The sequence below is a fragment of the Manis pentadactyla genome, chromosome 8 (assembly GCF_030020395.1).
Source record: "Manis pentadactyla isolate mManPen7 chromosome 8, mManPen7.hap1, whole genome shotgun sequence".
Classification (NCBI taxonomy): domain Eukaryota; kingdom Metazoa; phylum Chordata; class Mammalia; order Pholidota; family Manidae; genus Manis; species Manis pentadactyla.
The window spans coordinates 129,697,469-129,718,591 of NC_080026.1; the positions used below are offsets into that span (position 1 = coordinate 129,697,469).

A 21,123-nucleotide genomic window follows, 5' to 3' on the forward strand; every position below is an offset into this window, starting at 1 on the left:
AATATCCTTCATGATCAAAACTCTGTGGCTGTCTTACTGCACTGTAATTCGATCTCTGTTTTAATAAGAAAAGTCTAGGAATTCTTAAGATCCCTTTTCCAGGTAGTTTAACTCATTTTTAAAGTATTCATAGGGTTTCTTTTTAAAAAAAAAGTACAGTTCTTTATATTAACTTAGACCAGCTTTTATGCCAACTCACTCTATATGGGATCTTTAGGCAGTTTATGGTTCTTTATTATGTGAGACAGTTTAAAGTTGTACGTGGCATAGGCATCATCTTTGAGTCAGACTGATAGGATGAAACTAAGCTACTAATGCAGGTTCCACCCAGTAACCTATAACCACTTAGACCCGTCATTCTCAGCCTGCCTGTACATCAGAATCACTTAAGAGAGATTGAGAACATGCCTGTGCCAGGGCCCCACCCTAATAGGTCAGGGGCCCAGGCATCAGTATTTTCTAAAGTTCCCAAATGATGGTAAGTGGCATCCAGGATCTGACATTTGTTGGAATTCACACTGGGAAGTCATCAACTGTTAGAACTTCTAAGTTTCTATAAGTTCTCTAGCTTGTTGAATGCTGGAAAATTATTACCATTAAAGATCAAAGAGACGTGTATCAAACTTTGCATTTGTAAGATGGCACCTGAATGAAATTATTCCTTAACCTGTTTAAGGATTAAATTACTGGCCTGATTAAATTCTCAGAACTGAAGCATGGCTGAGTAACAATTGGAACTTTCACATCCTCATTTTAGAACCCTTTTCCTCATCTGTTTTACTTTGGTGATTTGTCTTTTCAGAACAAGAATATTCTTTGTCTTTAGCAGGAAATGAAACTTGGGTCTGATTATACATACCCTAGCACCTTTTTTTAAATTTTAAGACACAAATGAAAGTGCCTATAAATTTCAGCAGCCATGCACAACCCAGACTTGTTCTTGGGCTGAGGGAGTGCAGTCACTCTTGGAATGAATGACTCATGCACTCGACAAGTGTTTGCTGTGTATCAGGAAGGTGAGGGCATATGAAAATAGAAGCCATGTACTGCCAAATGAATTTGAAATAAGAGTGGAAATGTTGACCTCTTTCAGTTGGTCAGTTGAGCTTATGACAAAACACTTATGTCTTTGGGTGTATGTTACTTCTAATTATTTCACTAATTAGATTTTGGCATTATTTAAAAAATACTATACTCTTGTAATTTGTAAGCAGCTCTTTACTAGATAACTGAAAATCCTAGAATTTAAAACCTATTTGCAAATTTCAAATGTTTTTCATTTGAATTTGTATGCCACATTGGAATATACTTTTTCACATTGGAAAGATTAGAAACAATATATTTGTTGGAGCAGATCAATTAATTACATGGCTGTCATTTTCTCTGCCTTTCCAGTGCCTTCTGCCTCCAGGGTAGCCATTAATATTGGTGACAGGGTGTCCATTACTAAATGTAGTTGCTCTCTCTGTGTGGCTGCCTTGTAGCTGCCACATGTCATCTACACATTTCCTCTATACCAACAGCCTCTCCTAATGCCAGCTTGTTTTATTTCTTTAGAGAAGAATAACAGATTAAAAAAAAATGCACACACATTTTGAAGTGTCTCATATGTGCAAGGTACTGTACCAGGCAGTAAAGTCACAGCAGTTCAAAAAGACTCTTCTTGTTCCAGTTATATTACCTGCTTCAGGTTTTTCTTTATTGTCTGGGTTTCTTGTCTCTCTGTTGGGAAGAAAAGCCATGTGCAGCTGTTGAAGGTTTTAAGGTAAAGTTTCCTAGAATTTTTAGGTAAGTGAGAAAGCACACATTTAACATTTATTATATTTAAATGCTTTTACTACTAAAAGTGCCATATAGCAAAGACTGGTATTTTGGGGCTTCCTTTAAAAACAGCAAAAACTTAAGATGCTGGTCTTATTAAAAGTCAATGAAGACAAGCAATTTAGGAGAAATCCATTTTTTCAATTTACTTTTTCATGCTTACTTTTACTCATTTATTCATTTTGTTTAGTAACTATTAAATGAGTGCCTACTATCCGTGGTAAACAAAATAGACACAGAAGTAAATAGAAAGGTTGAGACTTAAAAGTCTTTTAATTGGCTAGCTGAAACTTTACACATAATCATTAGTAAAATAGGAGTTATTTCTATCTTTATCCATGTTTTCTGTTTATTGTGCTTTTTTTTTTTTACTTTCAACTCTTGTCTTCCGTTGGATAGCTTGAATTTTTGTCAGGTGTCTTTTCTTTGCTGATGAAAAGTTACACATTCTGTTTATATTCTTTTACAGTTTCTCCAGACTTAATACCCTTTACATATTATTTTTTTATTAAGGTATCATTGATATACACTTTTGTGAAGGTTTCACAAGAAAAACAATGTGGTTATTACATTCACCATTATTATCGAGTCCTTCCCCATACCCCATTGCAGTCACTGTCCATCAGTGTAGTAAGATGCCACAGAGTCCCTGTCTTCTCTGAGCTACACTGTCTTTCCCATGACCCCACACACACCATGTGCACCAATCATGATACTCCACAATCCTCTTCTCCCTCCCTCGACACCCACCATTTACTTATTTTTACATACGTAACTAATATCTACCGATACCTGCATCTTCTTCCCATGTATATTTTTACCTCCCTTTAGACTCGGCCTCTTCTAGCTTCTCTCCCATATAGGGGATTTGGGGCAGGGGAGGAAGCTGGCAGTTCACTTGATGTTACCTGGACCTGAACTGAGGACCTGAGACTGGATGCCTGGTTTTGAGCCACGTCAGATCTAAAGATGTTTCATATTTTGAGGAAACAGAATTCTGGGGGCATATTTAGGCAATGAGAGGTTTTCATAAACTATTACTCTGAGAAGGCTTTCAGGAATTATGGTTCTACCATAAGATTTAATAAGAAAAAAACATTAAAGTTTTTCTCTTTCATCCTTTTTCTTTTTTTAAAGTCAAATGTAAACCCTTGGAATAAAAGTCTATGGAGATTTTTGAGTGGTAGGAATCGGGAATTTTAAATGCATATAGGCTTCCCAGTTTGAGCTAAACATTTATGTGGCCAGATTTTGTGCTAGGAACTTTCACCCAATTCTCTCATTTAATCCTCATTTTAAAAAACCCTGTAAGTCAGATGGAACTCCCCCTTGTAAAAGCCAAAGCCAAGAAGGGTTGCAGACTGCAATAGAGCTGAATGCAGGCCATGCCCCCATCACAGCCACATCTCTTTACTCTATCCAGCCTTCCCGTTCCAGAGTCAGCCCCAGGTCACTCTGTGCACACTCCTGTCTGTCACCTGGATCTGTGGCTTATTTTCTCATGTTCATCCTTTACACACTGTTTCCCATGTTCAGTGTCAAATGCGCACCTGCCCTGACTGGAGGGAATGGCTCCTGAATTTCCTCCCTTGTTCTCCTGAATTGGTCCCTGTGTCTTCAGCCTTGTTCTTACAGCTCTCCCTACCTTTTATCTTGGGGCCCCACAGTACCAAACTGTCTAGAGTCCTCGTTGCATTCAATAAATATTTGCTTGCCTGATATGTGTTAATAAGCTACCTGCTAGATGTGGGGCAGACAAGAGCTTTTGTCGTAATCCAGATGGGGAAATTCTGCCCTGCCCAAGGATAGTGTGGCATTGAAGATGGAGAGAAATTAAACACTCAGCAGATACTGAGGAGAAAGCATCAATAGGATTTGCTGAGGAATAAAAGCATTTCAGATGTCTCCTGGGTTCTGGCTTGTGCAGCTGGAATGATGTTGGGAGCTGAAAGCCCCATACAAATGTAAAATGAGAATATTACACCCAAGAACATTTAGTAGGGAAATTTAGAGTGTTAGAGATAAGTTAGAAAGAGCCCTGGACTGAGAATGCAAAATGGTGTTTTGATTTTGACAAGCTATGTAGCATTGGGTAGTAACTTTATCTCTGCCAGCCCTGAGGTCTTTGTCTGACAGGCACTGGATGACTTTAATTTTGCCACTTCAGATTAGTGAAACCTTTGGATGTGATTTAGTGCAAATTACCTGACTTCAGCTTGCCTCTCCATTCCTGTACCATACGCCCATTTGTCCATTCAGCATTTTGGAGCCTGCCTGTGTACATGCACTGGAGACATTAAACTAAATGTGACAAGGTCTCAATAAGCTTCGTGCTCAGTTAGGGAGACAGACAAGTAAATAATTAGATGCACTGAACCAAAATAAGGTGCCATGATAGAAATATGAGCAGAGTTTGGGAGGGCCACAAAAGCGAGTGGTTTCTACTGAATGGGTGGAGTGGGGTATGTGTCAGGGAACAGCAGTGACCCTTGTTCTGAGTCTGGAATGAAAAGCAGGCCGAAGTGGGTGGGGAGCAGCATTCCAGACCCAGCCTGTGCACACTCCTGGAATACTGAAAGAACAGGATACTGGGGGGAGGGAGGTTGGAGGAGGTTGGACAGGACCAGCCCATGCAGGGCCTTATAAATCTTTTCAAGGAATTTGAACTTCATCCCTAAGCCTGTGGGGAGTAGGAGAAGTAATACAATCGGATTAGCAATGTTCCTATTTATCCCTTTGTAATGCTTAATGTGTTTCTTTCACAATATTAATGATAGACAAATGACTTTATGGCAAAGAGCATTCTTTGAAATAAAAGCAGTTATTACATCCTGATAAATAGAGCAGTTCACCAGGAAGATACAATAATCCTGAATCTATATATGTTTAATAAGTCTTAAAACATACAAAGAAAAAATTAGGAAAAAGTGGAAAAAAATACACAAAGCATGAGACTTAAAAATCAGCCTTCTCTCAAAAGCTAATTAGTCAAATGTTAGCAAGTACCTATAGGTGATGAACAAAATAACCACAAAGTTGGTGTAATGACCCCTCACCCCAAAGTTAGTGTGTTCAAATGTTTAAGGTCCATAAAAACAAATACTTTTAAAATCATGACTTGGTGACTGCATGCATATGTGTATGTGTCAGAAAGGAAAGTTTCGTGGTATTTTTCCTCTTGGTACAATTTTCCTGTTTTATTCTCTTTCATTGCTGGTAGTGCTGATCTCATTTACAAAATTGATTTCATGACCCATTAATGGACTGACACCCCTTTTCTTGAAAAGGCTGAGTTTAAAAAAATATACATGCTTTTCAAGCACACTTTAGAAACTGACTTTCTGGATTCCCCCCCAAGTCAAGCCCCTGGTGCCCCTCTGCGGCTCTTCTGTCCTTCCCCTGCTAATGCTGAGATGACTTCGACTCTTGTTTTTACCGAGTCAAGGCTCTCTAAAGCATTCATCTGCTTCTCTTCTCTATTCCGCCATAGCCTTTCATCTTTTCTTCCAGACTTAGAGGAAAGTGGTATCCTTTATTGCCAAGGCTAATTTTTACACCTGTGGTTTTGATTTCATCGTCTTCTGTTTTCTTGTCCTCTAATACCTCCTTTGGTTCTTACATCTAGTTATTTCTCCTTGATCATCCCATCATGACCTCAGCCTTTATGGGTTTAACTGCTTCTCTCTGTGGGGCTCAAAGATTATCAGTGACTATTAATTTTAGTCATCAGAACACAAAACCTGTTCATCTGTATAGCTTCTCCTAGTTTATTTTTTAAGTTAAAATTCTGTTTTAATGAATGGCTGAAGCATTCACAAGGTTCAAAATTCCAAATATAAAAAAGGGTATTGAGTTAGGAGGTTCTCATCCACCTGTCTCCCAGCTGCTGCAGTACCCTGTCCTTTCTGCCTTGCTCCTTCCTACTCTTCTTGGCCATGTCCTCATCTTCTCCCATTCAGGAGAGAATAGATGTTTCAGTGTCAATTTTTTTACTGTCTTCTTGTCCTTCGTATAGATTCCTTTGAGGGGTTTTGTGTTAATCTCCTGTGCGTTCTCCACCTACTGCCCCCCACTCCCCAAGCTAGGGTAGCTCCAAGTCCTTTCAAGCCCAGATACACATAAACATTCTAGCTCCTTTCTCTTCCTTGGCCTCCACCTCCTTTTAGTGCTGTCACCTAATCCCTGGCTTCAGTCTTGTTTTACTTATGACATGATCTGCCTGCCATGGTCTCCAGGAACAGCAGGTGCATTAGTCTTTAATTCATATCTCTCCACAATTGGCCTCAGTTTACTTTTTCCAGTCTTAGCAATTAGATATCCACTGTACACTTTTGGTCTTCTGTTGTAGACTGTTTGCTCCTTTATTTGTGTATCTTCTTAGCCTGATACAGTGCCTGGTTCCTGGCAGGTACTTGGTAAGTGTTTCTCTAATGAAGGGACAAATTCCCGAACAATGCACTTGCCTCTGCATTTTTTTCACACTACTTTCCGTATGTTTGAAGTTTCATTTATTCTGTGTAGCTGTGTAACCTTGACTGCTTTAGCTGTAACTTTTTCTTCCTCCTCCATATTCCTAGAGCTCATTTGGTACCCAAGGGGTAGTCTTACAACTGTGGTCTGAGTCCAGGGTTACAACTTGGCCTGCCTGATACAGGGATTTTGGTTTACTGTTTCAAAAGAAATCAGGGTGTTTTTAGTTTGTACACTAACATGAATTCTAGTGGAATTACACTTAGATTTTTTAAAATTAACAAAGAGGTAAAATTAATAGTTAACTGATACTGGGTAAACAACTTTTTAAGCATAAAGGTAAAACAGATTTGTATAAAAATTAAAAACGGAAAATTTTGCAAGCATGTCAAAGAGTTGATTTCCTTAATATAAAAATAACTCAAATCAATAAGGAATGTAAAGAAGAATGGTTATGATATGAATAAGAAAATCATAGAAAAAACACAAGTAGCCAATTTTATATTTAATTTTGTCAGCAATGAAGAGAAACATATTTAGGCAATGAGTGCCATCAAATAAGCAAAATTAAATTCTAAATGATGGCAAGACTTTAAGCATTTTCATATGCTTCTGGTAGAAATCTAACTTGGTATATAACCTTGGTAGAAAGCAATTTGGTAATACTTGGAAGCTTTACAATTTTGTTTCACCTACTAATTTCATTAGGAATCTGTCCTAAAGCTTTTAATTACAGAGGTGAATAAAATATTTGCATGACAATTGTCATTCATCACAGTGGGAGGCAAAAACTTTTATCATAGGGGAAAACTGGAAATCACATGCCCAAGAATGAGGAAGGGCTTCCTTTCATGAAAAATTATGCAGCCATGAAGTTTTAAGTTTAAAGAATATTTTTAAAGACATGAGAAAATACTCATGAGATGTTATAAGAAAAATTTGGCATATAACGTGATATTTGCAGTATTGCAATCAGGTATGCACACAAACATCTGACCTGAAATATAGCAAAATAGTAAGTTATTCCTGAGGTGTGGGATAGGAGTGATGAATTACTTTTTCCAGTTTTACACGGTATTGCTTTTATAAAACAATGCATGTTATTTAAAATGGAAATATTGTTTTATTGAATTAGTTCTAGTATAGGTCCTGAGGGAGGTACTGTAGCAGAATGGTTGAGAGCCCAGGTGAGTCATGCAGCTGGCTTTGAACTGCAGCTCTGCTGTTGACCCACTATATGACCATGTTACTTTTCTAGGGCTCCCTTTCTTCATCTGTAGAATAGGACTTCTAAAACATAACTCAGAGTTGTAAGGATTAGAAATGATAATATGTAGTATAGGCTTTTAAAAAAATTAATTATCTTACTTTGAATCTTGTAATAAAAACAAAGAGAAGCCAACTTTATTTTTGCCTCCCACTGAGTATATCATTAACAGAAAAGACATTCAAGATATAATAGTCAAAACTCAAATGAATTTGGAGACTATTAAGTCTGTAATTACCCCATGAATTACAGATTGATTTAAAATTTTACTGAAATAAAATCTAAGTGGTAATAATTAAAATGTAATTTGAGTTTTCTGTCAAGAGAAATATGTTTTCATTCTTGCTAATCTTTTCCAGCTATTGAACGACAACGAATGTACATTTATTTCCATGTATACATAACAGCCTTTTGCAACCTGGGTTCCACAAGGGAATTAAGCTCTAATGTCCTCAGGCATCCATTGTGTATACTGAAATAGCTTCTTGCCTATTCATCTAGAATGGTACCAGTTATGTGCCATCATTGGGAGAATTGAGAAAACAGTCACTCAAAAATCATTCTGTTCTGTGGTTCAGATAAGGAATCCCTATTGGGATACCTGGCACATAGTAGGTGCTAAGTAAATAGAGACGGTTCCTGTTGTTTTGGCTATAGAAGTCACATAAAAGAGATTGGCTTTCTGGGTTTGCTTGGTTTAAGCTTCTTTGGGAAAGGGTACTTTCCAGAGTGTGCTCCAGTAAGTGGACATCCCTGTGGCAATTTCCCAGGCCTCGTTGGGACTGGCTATGGCAGTAGGATGGCAGGTAACTCCTCTTTGCCCTCTTGTAGTGTAGCAGCCTCTTTCTTCCACTGCAGGGCGCCAAAGTACTGCCTCCTTCTATGCAGTGTCAGACTATTGGGTTCTCTCCTTGTAACTATTCTTTTATCAGAGGCCTTATTCAGTCCTCGGATTTAAGACTTTCTCATGTTGCTTTATAGTAATGTATCAGTTCCTGATGTTCATAAGTGCCCTTTGGGACATTGATAATTTTTTAATATACTGCTAAAGATACTGCTTTAATAAAGTTTTCTGATGAATATTTTCTCATGACTGCTTCTTATTTTGTTTTAGCTACTGATCTACTTCTTGCCTGGAATCCCATTTGTTTGGGATTGGTAGAAGGTGTTATTGGGAAAATTCAACTTCATTCAGGTATGTTTCTGTGAACTCCTTCAGTTTGTCAAATTTAATGTGGCACTGTGATGTCCTTCTTTGAGGGTAAATATAGATTCTATATGGCTTTGATTCCTTTGCCTTAACTTTGAGTCGGCCTAAAATGGATGTATTGCCATGGAAGTTTCATGAAATACAAATCTTTAGAAAAAGGGAGGTGTAATATTACAACCTTTTCTTCCTCTTTAAAAAGAAAACATATTGAATGCATACTGTAGTATATCAGGAACTAGGCTAGTTGGTAGAACACGGTGAGAAAAAATCTGACCCATTCTCACCCTTATGGAGCTTACAGTTTAGGAGGGAAGACATACATCAGTAAGTAATCACTGAAATAAATGTATAATTGACAATTGTGGTAGGTGCTCTTATGGAAAGATACAGCAACTACACTGATTTCAAGGGAGAGGATGGGAATAAAACTGCAGAAGTTGGCAGGTGGCAGATCACGACTGGTCGGGTTGGGTCAGCTGTCCATTCCTGATCCAGTCAATTCTGGCTGGGAAAAGTACGGGTCTCTTGCTGCACAGTGTTGTCTTCCAGGCGCCCTCCCCAGGCAGCAAACAGATGGAAGGCCCAGGTTGTGCACCAGGCCCTCCCTTGGAAGGACAGGCACCTGTGCCAGGGTTCAGAGGGAGTTTTGTTGGTGAGAGAATTGATGTGATACAGGCAAGTTCCAGAAAATCCTGAAAAGGGCTTAATATAAGCACTATATACCTGTTTTTCCTTTAGCATCAGTTTTAGTATGAGCCACGAGCTACAGGAAGCCTTACCGTTATTACCATGTAGTTGGGGGCACAGTTACTCTGTACTGTGCCCGTTTTTATTCTTTCAAAATAAAATTATCGAGCATTTAGGAGCTATATTGATTTTGGTAAATTATAAAGCACGTATTGCTGGAGACAATCTAGTTTTCCTTTGCTAGATTCTTTGGTTGTTTTTAAAATTTGATTTTATTACAAAATATTTTAGATACAAAAATGTTGTTTATCACAGATATATGGTATAAGTTGTGCAAAACACACATCTGCCAGCCAAATTAAGAAATGAAACATGAACAATGTCTTTGGAAACCTGTGGCCTTTTCTAAGTGTGCTTGCTTCTTCCCCTTCAAGAGAATGTATTTTGAATTTGTATTTATCATTCCCTTGATTTGCACTATTGCTTTATTACATATGTATCTCTAAACAATATATTGCTGAGGTGTGTTTTGGGGAATTTTTAATATAAATGATATTAAGCTGTTTGTATTTTTATACTTTTTTTCTCCCCAGATATTTTTGAGATTTACCCATGTTGATATATGAAACTTTAGTTCCTGATTTTCACTTTTGTATGAATATATACATTTTTTCCTTTTTCCTGTCACTGGGTAAGGGTTTGTTTGTTTTTGCTATTTGAAAATAATACTGCTATGAGCACTGTTGTATATTCTGTCTTGGGTAGTTTTTTAATTCTTTCAATATAAGAAGAAAAGCATTTAGACGTGTAACCATACAAAGTATTTTAGTAACACTCTCCTACCTGTCCACATTTACTTGCATATATTTTAAATTCATTTATATGCTGACAGGATAATTTCATAGCTGAGTGTTCTGAGCTAAAATGCATTTTCTGTTATTTAAATGAAGCACAGGAAACTTTTGAGTGATTTTTCTTCAGTTTTAGTCACATCTTGGAGCAGTGAATAATTCACTGAAATGAGTCAGGAGACCTGTATTCAAGCTTTATTTATTAGCTTTGAGATATAGAGGAAGTTATTTAACATCTGTTTGATTTATCTCTTACTTTGTCATGAGTAAAAGTAAGTTTGTGCCTTAAAACAGCAATGTATAATATCTAATGATCTGTGGATTGACTGTGAGCAGCCCTTCCTCCCCTTTCCTTCTGTTGGCTGGCCTTCTTGGGCTGGGGGTTTGCCTGGGGCATTTCAGTTGTCCTTCCTGTGGCATCTCTGTCCATGTGTCTCATCCCCAGAGCCTCTGATTGGGTTCCCTCTCTTCCCTTCCCTCTCTCTCTCCCTTCTCTTCCCCTCTCCCGTCCTCTCCCCTTCTTTCCCTCCCTTCTTCCTCCCTCTCCTGGATACCTGGACATCCTTTCAGGGTGGTGTCTGGGTGCAAGGAAGACAAGTCCCAGTGTGCAAGGGCTTATCAAGCCTCTGCTGTGTCACCGAGCTTGCCAGTACCCATTGGCCAAGGAAGTCACATAGACAAGCCCGGAGCCAGTGTGGGAGGGGACTTCACAGGGTTTGCATGGCAGGAGGCCAGTGCCTTGGGGCCACAGTGCCCTTGAGCCTCTACTTTGTAAGCTGTAAAATGAGTAAAATTACCCGCCATCTTTTCTCTCCTGTAGGGTATTGTCTCAATGAGATACCTGAAGGCACTTGATAAATTATCACTATTTTATCAAGGCTTTTCAGGTTGTGAATGTAGACTATCAGGTAATGCAAAACAGATCTTTATTAGGAACCCAAGAGACCAAAACCAAGAAATAGAAGTTTAACAGGCTCTAAGTTTACACTTTGGGGACAGGTGGTCTCTGAGTACCACTTCTCCCTCTATGTCTCCTCTTTTGGCTCTCTCTGTTTCTGTGTATGTAGGACAAAATTCCTGCTCTTAGATGGTGCCTGCAGCCCTCCAATGAACATCTGATGTCCCCTACTGTCACCAGACTGACTAGCCATCAAGGATTGAGTAGTACGTCTAGTTCAGATCCTTAGGAGAGAGACTCATATGGCCACCTTGGGTTAAGGGCCTTCCTGGTCACAGAGTTCAAACATGTTCTAGAAGCCCACCCCTCTAGGTAGGAGTGGCAGCCAGAGCAGCCCCAAAAGTTACCTTCCACGGCACTTACAAATGTAAGTTCTAGCATGGGAGTGTGTGACCCAGTGCTGATGTGGGCACGTAGGAGGCTGTGAAGTATGATCGTCTCCTGCGGTTGGCCTCTGTTTACATGCACTTCCCTTCCTTGCACCAGTCGCCTTTCTGTGGACCAAAAAAAAATGGTTAACAGTCAGTGGGGGTACCTATTGAAGAGAGTATTTTGGAAGAGGGACAGGTGGGGGATAGTGAACTGGAGAAACAATATAAACAAAGAAAAGCAAGGAAAGTGTCTTAAATTTTACTCTCCTAATCTCTGGACTTTTCTTTTTCTCTTGTCACATCACTAGCAAGGTTTGGCTCTTAAGAAAGGCAGTGGTCAGGAAGCAAAAGGAAACCATTCCTGGGCCCCCTCTGCCTTCCTCCGTCACCCTCACAGAGAACTGCAGCCCCCTCACCGTGCATCTCTCCCCAAGTTCCTGGTCTTTCCCATCCGTCTTCCTCTCTCGCTTGCCCGTTCTGCACCCTCTGTCCCAGGTGCCTCAGCCCTCCCCTCCCTGTGCTCCATTAAACCCTTGCTCTGGCCACACATCCGCTTGTCTGATGGGAGGCGTGCTCCTGGGAAGTGTTAGAACTGACGAGACTTAAGGTGCGCCCCTCCGGGTGCAGAGGGTGAGGGGAATAAAACATCTGTACTTAAACTCCTCATTCCTGTTTCCCTCCTACTTATTCTCTACATATTAATGCACAAGTTTTTATTCTCACCTAGTGAGATGGGAACATAAGTTTATTTGAACAGATGTCATTGACAGTCTAAAAAACGGCGTGGGTGAGCTATGCCCTGTACCTGTCACTGAACTCTGAGCTCTGTGGCATGTAAGCGGGTGTGACACAGGAACTGTATGAGTTTGCTCGGGCTGTCACAGCAAAGGGCCACATACTGGGGGCTTACACAACAGTTATGTCCTCACCGTTCTGGAGGCTGACAGTCCGAGGTCAAGGTGTTGGCAGGCTTGGTTTCTTCTGAGGCCTGTCTCCTGGGCTTGTGGATGGCTGTCTTCGCCCTGTGTCTTCACTGGCTTCACTGTCTTTTCTCTGCTGTGTCTGTGTCCAAATTTCCTCACAAGAACGCCAGTCATAGTGGATTAGGGCCCACCCTAATTATCTCATTTTAACTTAATTACCTCTTTAAGGACTCTGTCTTTAAAGTAGGGTCACATTATGAGGTACTGGGGGTTAGGACTCCAATATATGAATTTTGAGGGGACTTATAAGAGGAACCTAATGTCCGTCCACTGGAGTGTTTATTACAAAAGCAGGTCAAAGAGAATTCCTGCTGTTGCTTCCTACCCATATTTCCTGGTGCGCTAGGCCATTTATCAAGTATCATTGACTAGGCACCTGCCCCAGAGGGAAACTAATCCTGAAGATCACACAGATGCTTTGGGTCAGTTTATTCATCTAAGCATCAGTTGCAACTATAGGACAAAGATAACACCTGCTTGACATACTTATTGTGGGATTTAATAAAATTCACATAAAGTACTTAGCATGGTTCCTGGTAATAGTAAACATTGAATAGATGTTGGCTATTTCTTTTTTTCCCTTGGTTTTAAAGGTAACTTAAAGTTGTCAGATATTCCACTAAAGAACCACTTAAACTCTAGCAATATAATTTTCAACAAATTTTTACTTGGGCTGTTTTTTCCAAAAATGTTAATATTTGCTGAAACTGTAATGATATTAACATGTCACTAAAAGACTACATGGTGGGGGTCTATAGAAAGGAATGATTTTAGTAGTATGGTAATAGCATTAGTGGAGGCTATATTTCGCAATTCATGTGCCCCTTTTAAAAAATGTATGGTGGAAGAATTTAAAGTATTGTTTAGTTGTGGAATCCTTTGCTGGCAACTTCCCTTCCTTTTTAGCAAGCTCTGCCAGAGAAGGGTTCTGCTGACCCTGGTGCCTAGGAAATACCCTTTGAGTACCCTTCGCCTTTCTTTGGTTTGGAAGGCCTCTTCCCTAGACATTTGCAGGCAGGTGGACTTTCAGCGAGGGTGTAATGTGGTTTACCTCTTGACAGCTTGAGTGTGTCTGCCTTTGATTTGATCTGTTGGGATTCATTAATATGAGGAACAGCAAGTAAAGGGGACATGTAATGTGCTAAATAAATGAAAGAAGAGTAAAGTTCCATGAAACATCAACATTCTTTATCCTTTGTGAGTCTAGGAGGAAGTAAGAATGATAGGTTCTTATCACAGTTGTAACTGCACATTTTTTGTCCTTCTCTCTTTTGTCTGTCCCCTCTGAAGGACAAGCTTTAAGAAGATAGGGCTGTCTCTGCCCACTGCTGTGTCCTGCTGTGCTGGCCCATAGAAGGGGCTATTCAGAAATATTCAGCAAACCCTTATTAATTTAACACATACTTACGGAGTGCCTCCTGAGTGCCAAGGCCTGCACTCAGTGCTGGGAGCTGCAGGGTTAACAAAACGTGAAGCTTGCAGGAGTGTGCTCTTGAATCCAAGAGATAGACATTAATTACCAGATCACACAGTTTTATCACTAAACTTCAGCTTCTGAAGACAAGCATGGGATGTTGTGAAGCACATGACAGAAGGGCCTAATGGACAGGGGTGCGGGCAGTGGGGTCCTGGATGGAATGTATCCCTGAGGAAGTGATGTCTTAGTTGAGGCCTAAAAAATAAGTAAGATCATGTGGACAGGGCTGGGGTGAGAGGCAGGGAGTGAGAGGTGAGATGCTTCTTAGCAGAGTAAGAAGCTGTGTGAAAGGCCCACACTATTCATGTGTTTTCTCTATTTTCTGTGTAATGTTGGGGAAATCTCTGTATCTTCACACAGATCTGTATGGAAAGATTGCTTTTGGCCAGAGACTTTAAATGGATCACTAAAACTCTTTAAATTAAAATCTGGTTTGAAGATTGAGACAAGGATAAGCTCAGGATAAGAAATATCAATATAAAAAGCAAAAATATGTATATTCCGTGATACGTTCAGAAGTAATTTGAAAACTGAGGAATCTTGATGAATTTGGCAATAGAAGCTCTTGGTTTAGGGATTAATTACTGCTCACAGTATTGAACAGCCATGGACAATTCACCGCAGTAGCTCCTAGTCATTAAAATAGTACTCACCGTCTGCTGTTTCTCTACTTTTGAAGTGGTGAAGGTATCTCAGTCATTAAAATGGTAAAATGTATTATGCACATGATTTCAAAAGTGTGACCTCAGTCTGCTGCTGTCTGTGGAGACTTTGCTATGGCACTAATAACATGAAGTATTTTATATAGTTGAGTAATGAGTGGATTGAGTGTCTCTAGCCCTGCTTTAGTACTTTCCTAAAAAGCCATTAGGAAATCCAATCTTCAAGGATGCTGGAGAAGAGAGAAGCCTGGCAGCACCTCTGCAGAGCTCTCAGCCTCTGCTGGAGGCCTAGTTCTTGGGGCACACCTCTTTTAGTCACTGCTCTGTTTAAATAACAAATTTAATTTTTATGTACAGTTAATTGCATTGTGAGAGAAGTAGGCCTTTATTGTCTACTGACAAACTCACCTTATTAAAAACATGTAAAGATTGTGATGACAGTTGCACAACTATAAATTTATTAAAATGATGATGTTACTTAAAACGGGCAAATTTTATGGCACATAGATTATATCTCAGTGAAGCCATTATAAACATTTAAGTCGGAAGATAACTTTTGTTGTGGTCTGTTACCATTACTTCTGATTTTATCTTAATTAAAAAATTAAATACAGTTGACCCTTGAACAACACAAGAGCTTGGGGTGTAAATGTCAGCCTCTCCCCCAAGTTGAAAACCCAAGTATAACTTTTGGATCCCCAAAAACTTAACTACTAATAGCCTCTTGTTGAATGGAATTCTTATTGATATTATCAATAGTCAACTATTTTGTGTTATATAGATTATATACTTCCTTATATATTTTCTTACACTAAAGAAAGCCAGGGTGGGTGAATGTTATGACCCCAATGTTGCTCATTGAAAGCTTCATAAGATTGTATATCAATGATGCCTTAATAAAAAATGAAAAATGAACAAAAAAAAAAAGGCCAGGGAGAAGATGTTTTTTCAAATTTGCAGATATCCAAAAAATTTTCCAATGTATTTATTAAAAAAAAAATCTATGTATAAGTGGACCTACACAGTTCAAACCTGTACTGTTCAAGGGTCAACTGTATATTTATCTTTTGGTACTTAATACGTGATTTTTTTCATATACTAAAGTTGTTTTGAGGGAGATATTCTAAAGAAACAGTATTATTTGCAGCATACCATTTCTACCCAAATAGGAATGATTTAAAATGTAATTCAAATACAGTCCTTTAATATTCATTTTATCATTCATGAGAGTCTTAGAATTATTCATTTTGGTGATAAGACTTTTATTGATGACTAGGTTCCTGGTTAGTAGCCCTGAAAAGATTCAGTGCTTATAGTTTAGTGGGCCTATTCTGTTAATGGCTTTGGGTCTTGGAAGCAGGCAACTGAGTGGTGTGGGAGACTCCTTCCTCTGGCATCTTCTTGCTCTTTTTTGCTTCCTTCTCCTTCCCTTTACTCTCTCCCTGGGGACGTAGGTGCTGAATGGCCCCTATGTTCTCTGCTCCCTTCGGCCTGTTGCATCACTGTATGCTTCAGATTTTCCCATCACTTCCGTTTCCCCTAATCTGATCTCCCATCTCCTTGGTGCAGATGGTTCCAGCTCCCTGCTAGGAGCAGTGCTTGAACTAGACATGTGAATGTGACCCACAGTTCCAAGCTTTCCAAATACTCATCAGACTAAGCATGCTTCTTATTTTTTAACACATCTCTAACCGGCGGATTTATATTCAGACACAGATACTTTAGAGACAGGCTGGCTTGCCCCTTAGGCCATTCCATCATCATGCCATTTTCTAATTATAAACCCATTCGCTCTTAAACTCCAGCTGTGTTCCTCAGTGATTCCTATGGCAATGATATTAAAAGTTTTTAGCTTCAGAGAGAGAAGAGGATTGCTGTGGTGAGGGGGCTAGTACTTGTGGGCCACGTATGGAGGTGCTTTCCGCATTTATTTTCTCCCTTACATTCCTCCTGAACTTCTTCTCTTTTGGAGCACTTTGAAGTGATTACAGTCAGATTATTGTGAGGTCTAATTGTGTTTAAGGAAAGAGATCCTTGATAAATATAGGAAGTCCTCATTACTTAGACATGGCCAGTACTAGTCATCTGAGTAGAAATGAAGGTTTTTCATTTAATTGACTTGGTTACCAGGTTTGTTACAGCCTGTGGGTCCCCCTCACATGGGGCCAGTTGCCTCCAGCCTTGAAACATACTTAATCTCTTCTCGATGCAGTAATTTATCTGTAGGATGATAAACCTGTTCCATGGATAAAAATCTCAATTATACTTAGTATGCTTAATATACTTAGTTATAGTTAATAAGTAGGAAAGTATGAACTATATTAGTTTTCAAGAAACATAAGAAAACATCTTAGCATTTTAGGGGGTAAGCTATAGTTATGTGGAAGATGTACTTTTTTTTTATTAAGGTATCATTGATATACAATCTTATGAAGGTTTCACATGAGCAACGTTGTGGTTATTACAGTCACCCACATTATCAAGTCCCCCCCACACCCCATTGCAGTCACTGTCCATCAGTACAGTAAGATCCTATAGAGTCATTACGTCTTGTCTATGCTAAACTGCCTTCCCCATGACACCCCTATGTTATTATGTGTGCTAATCATAATGCCCCTTAATCCCCTTCTCCCTCCCTCCTCACCCAGCCTCCCCAAACCCATCTCTTCTGTAACCACTAGTCCCTTCTTGGAGTCTATGAGTCTGCTGCTGTTTTGTTCCTTCAGTTTTGCTTTGTTGTTATACTCCACAAATGCGTGAGATCATTTGGTATTTGTCTTTCTCCGCCTGGCTTATTTCACTGAGCATAATACCCTCTGGCTCCATCCATGTTGTTGCAAATGGTAGGATTTGTTTTCTTCTTATGGCTGAATAATATTCCATTGTGTATATGTACCACATTGGAAGATGTACTTTTATATAGAAATTAATTTTGCCCAATGATACTTTGTAAGATAGACTTTCTTAGTTTTCTAAAACTATTACAGATATAAAAACTTTATATTTTTATAGAGTATGAGTTTATTTTATTTTATTTTATTTTATAGGAGGTCATTATTAGGGATTTAAATTCATCCTAAGTGTCATAGAGTAAGCTGAAATGCTTCTGATATCACCACTTGTTATTTTTGAAATGGAGCCTATTAAAAGTACCTCTTGGCCTGCATGCTATCCTTATGAGTCATTGTCAATTTTTATAAACCCAGATTTAGGAAACTTTAGTAGGCAAAAGAGCAGCCAGTCAAGAAACACTGAGTAGCTACTCTGTATGAAAGATGAACAAATTAATAATTGGCTCTTTAGTTGCTGAGAGTATTAGAAGCTCAGTGTGATGTGCTTTTAGCTGCCGGGTACCTGACATAGAAAACCAGCAGGGTGTGGTGGTGTTATAGTATAACTTTTAATTCCACTTGATGTATGATTCTCCATGGAATACATTCAGGGTTGTATAGTGCTCCGTTCCCATGGGGTGGGCAGGGGTCAGCATTTCTCTTAATAAAATTAAAAATAGAAATGGTTTAAATATAAAACAGAAAGTTATATTAAACTTATGAATTCATATTTTTACTAGAAATTTTAATACATGTATAGGTTTGCATAAAACCTGCTTTATAAAAGATTCAAGTTCATATTCATTTAAAAGTACTAAATGGCCAATTAATAGCTTGTAACTCTGGGGGGAAAAACCCTGGGGCAAAATACCTTTGAAACTGAAATCAGTCAAAGGGAGAAATAAAGTTTAAGAAACCCATTTATTGCTTACAAGTAGTTGTCCTGCATCTCTCTCGACCAGGCTCCAGCCAAAGAGGCAAGCTTCCCTCAACCTCTCTCCAGTCCAGATACTTGCCCAAGTAATTACCTGTTGATATGGAGATGAACTACTTCTATCCACCCCTTGGAAACACCTGTCAGTATGGAGATACACTAAAGCCAGGCGAAAGATTCTGGAAATATTGCAATTTTACCCACAAGGCTTATGCAGTGAATACCAATAAAGTGGATTTTATGCACATATGGGACTGAATTTAAATTCCTGTCAAAGATTTGTGTTTTTTTTTTTTTTTTAAAAGGCAGGATCCTTCAAATGGGAACATAATTTATCTTGAGATAAGCCAGTAAGGTACCCCAATTATTAGATCGTCTAGAATGTATAGTGTGTTAATATTATATTATGGATCGTTTAAAGATATGTCATTTAAAAAAATGAGATCAAGAGAAACTAGAGATTTTACTTCTGACATCAGTAGACAAGCAATATTTGAAGAGATAATTGCCAAGAATTTTCCAAAACCAACTATAAATACAAGTCAGTTTCAAGAAGTACTTTGAACCAGAAGGAGAAAAATTAATAAAGAAAATCATACTTAGGCACTTAGTAATAAGACTGATGAAAGCTAAAGACAAAGAAAACATCCTAAAAGCACACAGTTCTTCAGGCAAAGGGGAAATTATTCCAGATGGGGGTGTGGAGATGTAGGAAGGAATGGAGATGCACAGGAAGGGCAAGTATTTTGGTAAATTTAAATAGATCTTGGCTTTTCATAGGGTTTAAAATTAACATAGAATTAAAATACACAACAATAATTGTAAAACAGGTTAAGGGGGATTGGTGTTCTAAGGTCTTTTCACTGCCCAGGAACTGGTAAAAGTACTAATATACCTTGGGCTTTCTTAAGTTAGGGTTTATGTATCATCCCCTACAATGTAACCACTAACAGAATAATAAAAGACTGTAATAAGTTAATAAGCCATGCAAATGCTAATGTTGCTGGGTAGCTGCCTCTGGGGAGGTCTCTCCTGCTCACTAGGTGAAGCAGGAGGAGAAACCTCAACCTGGACCAGGGAGGGTTCTTGACTCTGGATGAGAAAGAATTCTCAAACTGGTCAGATGAGTGTAGGTAAGGAAGGAATTCATTAAAGCAAGAGCAGCAGGGAAAAGCAGCTGCCATGCAGGCAGCAGAAAACAGGAAAGAGCCAAGGCAAAGAGGGTAAGGTCTCGGCCTAGGGCAGATTCTCTTGCCACCTCCTGAAGCCAGGGTCACCTGGCATCCTTTGTCTGCTTGGATCTGCAGGGCATGGGGATTAGCTCTCAACACCCCAGGATTTGGGGGAGCCACGGAGCATGGGATGGAGTGAGATTATGTTTTGAGAACTTCCCAAAGAAAGATTTTCAGGCAGGCTACTAAGAGCAGCTCACACAGCTGTAGTTCTGTCTGGGTCACCCAGGTGATGGAAACATGTAGGTCCAAATCTGAGCTCTTAGCAGCCCCTTCCAACTTATCAGGAGTAAAGCAGAGACAGAAAGAGCAAAGAGACAAAATGCAATAATTTGAGCAGTGAGAAAGCTTTATTTGAAAGTACACCCTTAAGGGAAAGTGCAGACGTCCTCAGGAGGAGCACTGAAGGTTTGGGGATTCTGTCTTTAAGGCTTTCAGGAGTGGGGCGAAGGGCAGAGGGGGGTTGTTGGTTGTAGGGTTGACTTGTGGTCTCAAGATGCTTATCTCTGGTGAGAGACACCATATCTCCTTTCCTTTATTATCAGTCGTCCAGCTAATTCTGCTAAATAAACCCAACACAAGGAATTTATTTATCTTGTTCTTCTCCAAGATAGTAGTTACCCTTAAGTAGTGGGGACATATCAGTTAAGACTGCTTACCCTGCCTTAAGATAGGCTGTTAGGTTATTGTCTGATTACTAGAGACTCTGCTTTTTATTGTCTTATTTTATTGTCTTATTTCTCAACTCTCTGCTTTTTAAAATGGAATCTTAGCCTTAGGATGGAGTCCCTTCTGTTCTTACCTTACTGTTTATATCTCAGCATTTTTCATCATAGGCAGGAAAAGTTAATCATGATGCTTGTCCCATGTGTCTGCCCTGCCTCACTAACCTAATGTAAACTAGTATATCAAAGCTGACTTGAAAGTAAGAAGTGTAGAGAAGTACACGTTTCAAAAATAAGAAAAGATTCAAGTCACCAGAACATGGAACAACTCTGAATTTGTATGTGCTGAGAGATGGCCTCAGTACACAGAAAGAGCAGTGAGTCATTCGTCTACAATGTATTGTTCAGACCATCAGTTTGAAATGACAGAGAAACATTTAAGTTTTCTTATTATCAGCTTGACGTAGAAGAAAGGAAAGGTGAGTCTACTATAATCTCCTTTCCTAATTCTCTTTTAACTTCCTGACTAACATCTCCATTCTCTGATTGCATACTCCTCTGTGGCTTTCTGAGGCATCATCTTTAGAAGCCCTTCAAGAGTATAGATATTTGAATGTTGTATTACAGACAACTTTGGAGTATATAGTACCACCTGTGTCTTTGGGTTCGTATTTATTGGCAAGTGGATGTGATTATATATTCTG

The 21,123-nt window shown here is 39.1% G+C and overlaps 1 protein-coding gene across 2 annotated transcripts in view; it reads left to right on the forward strand.

Moving 5' to 3' along the window:
• Positions 1-21,123, forward strand: part of INPP5F (inositol polyphosphate-5-phosphatase F) — an 85,855-nt gene that overhangs the window by 15,721 nt on the left and 49,011 nt on the right. For both annotated transcript variants that reach the window (XM_036898700.2, XM_036898701.2), the window contains one exon: positions 8,673-8,753. In XM_036898700.2, the coding sequence (XP_036754595.2) occupies positions 8,673-8,753 (81 nt within the window). Of the gene's footprint in view, positions 1-8,672; positions 8,754-21,123 lie in introns of those variants that run through there.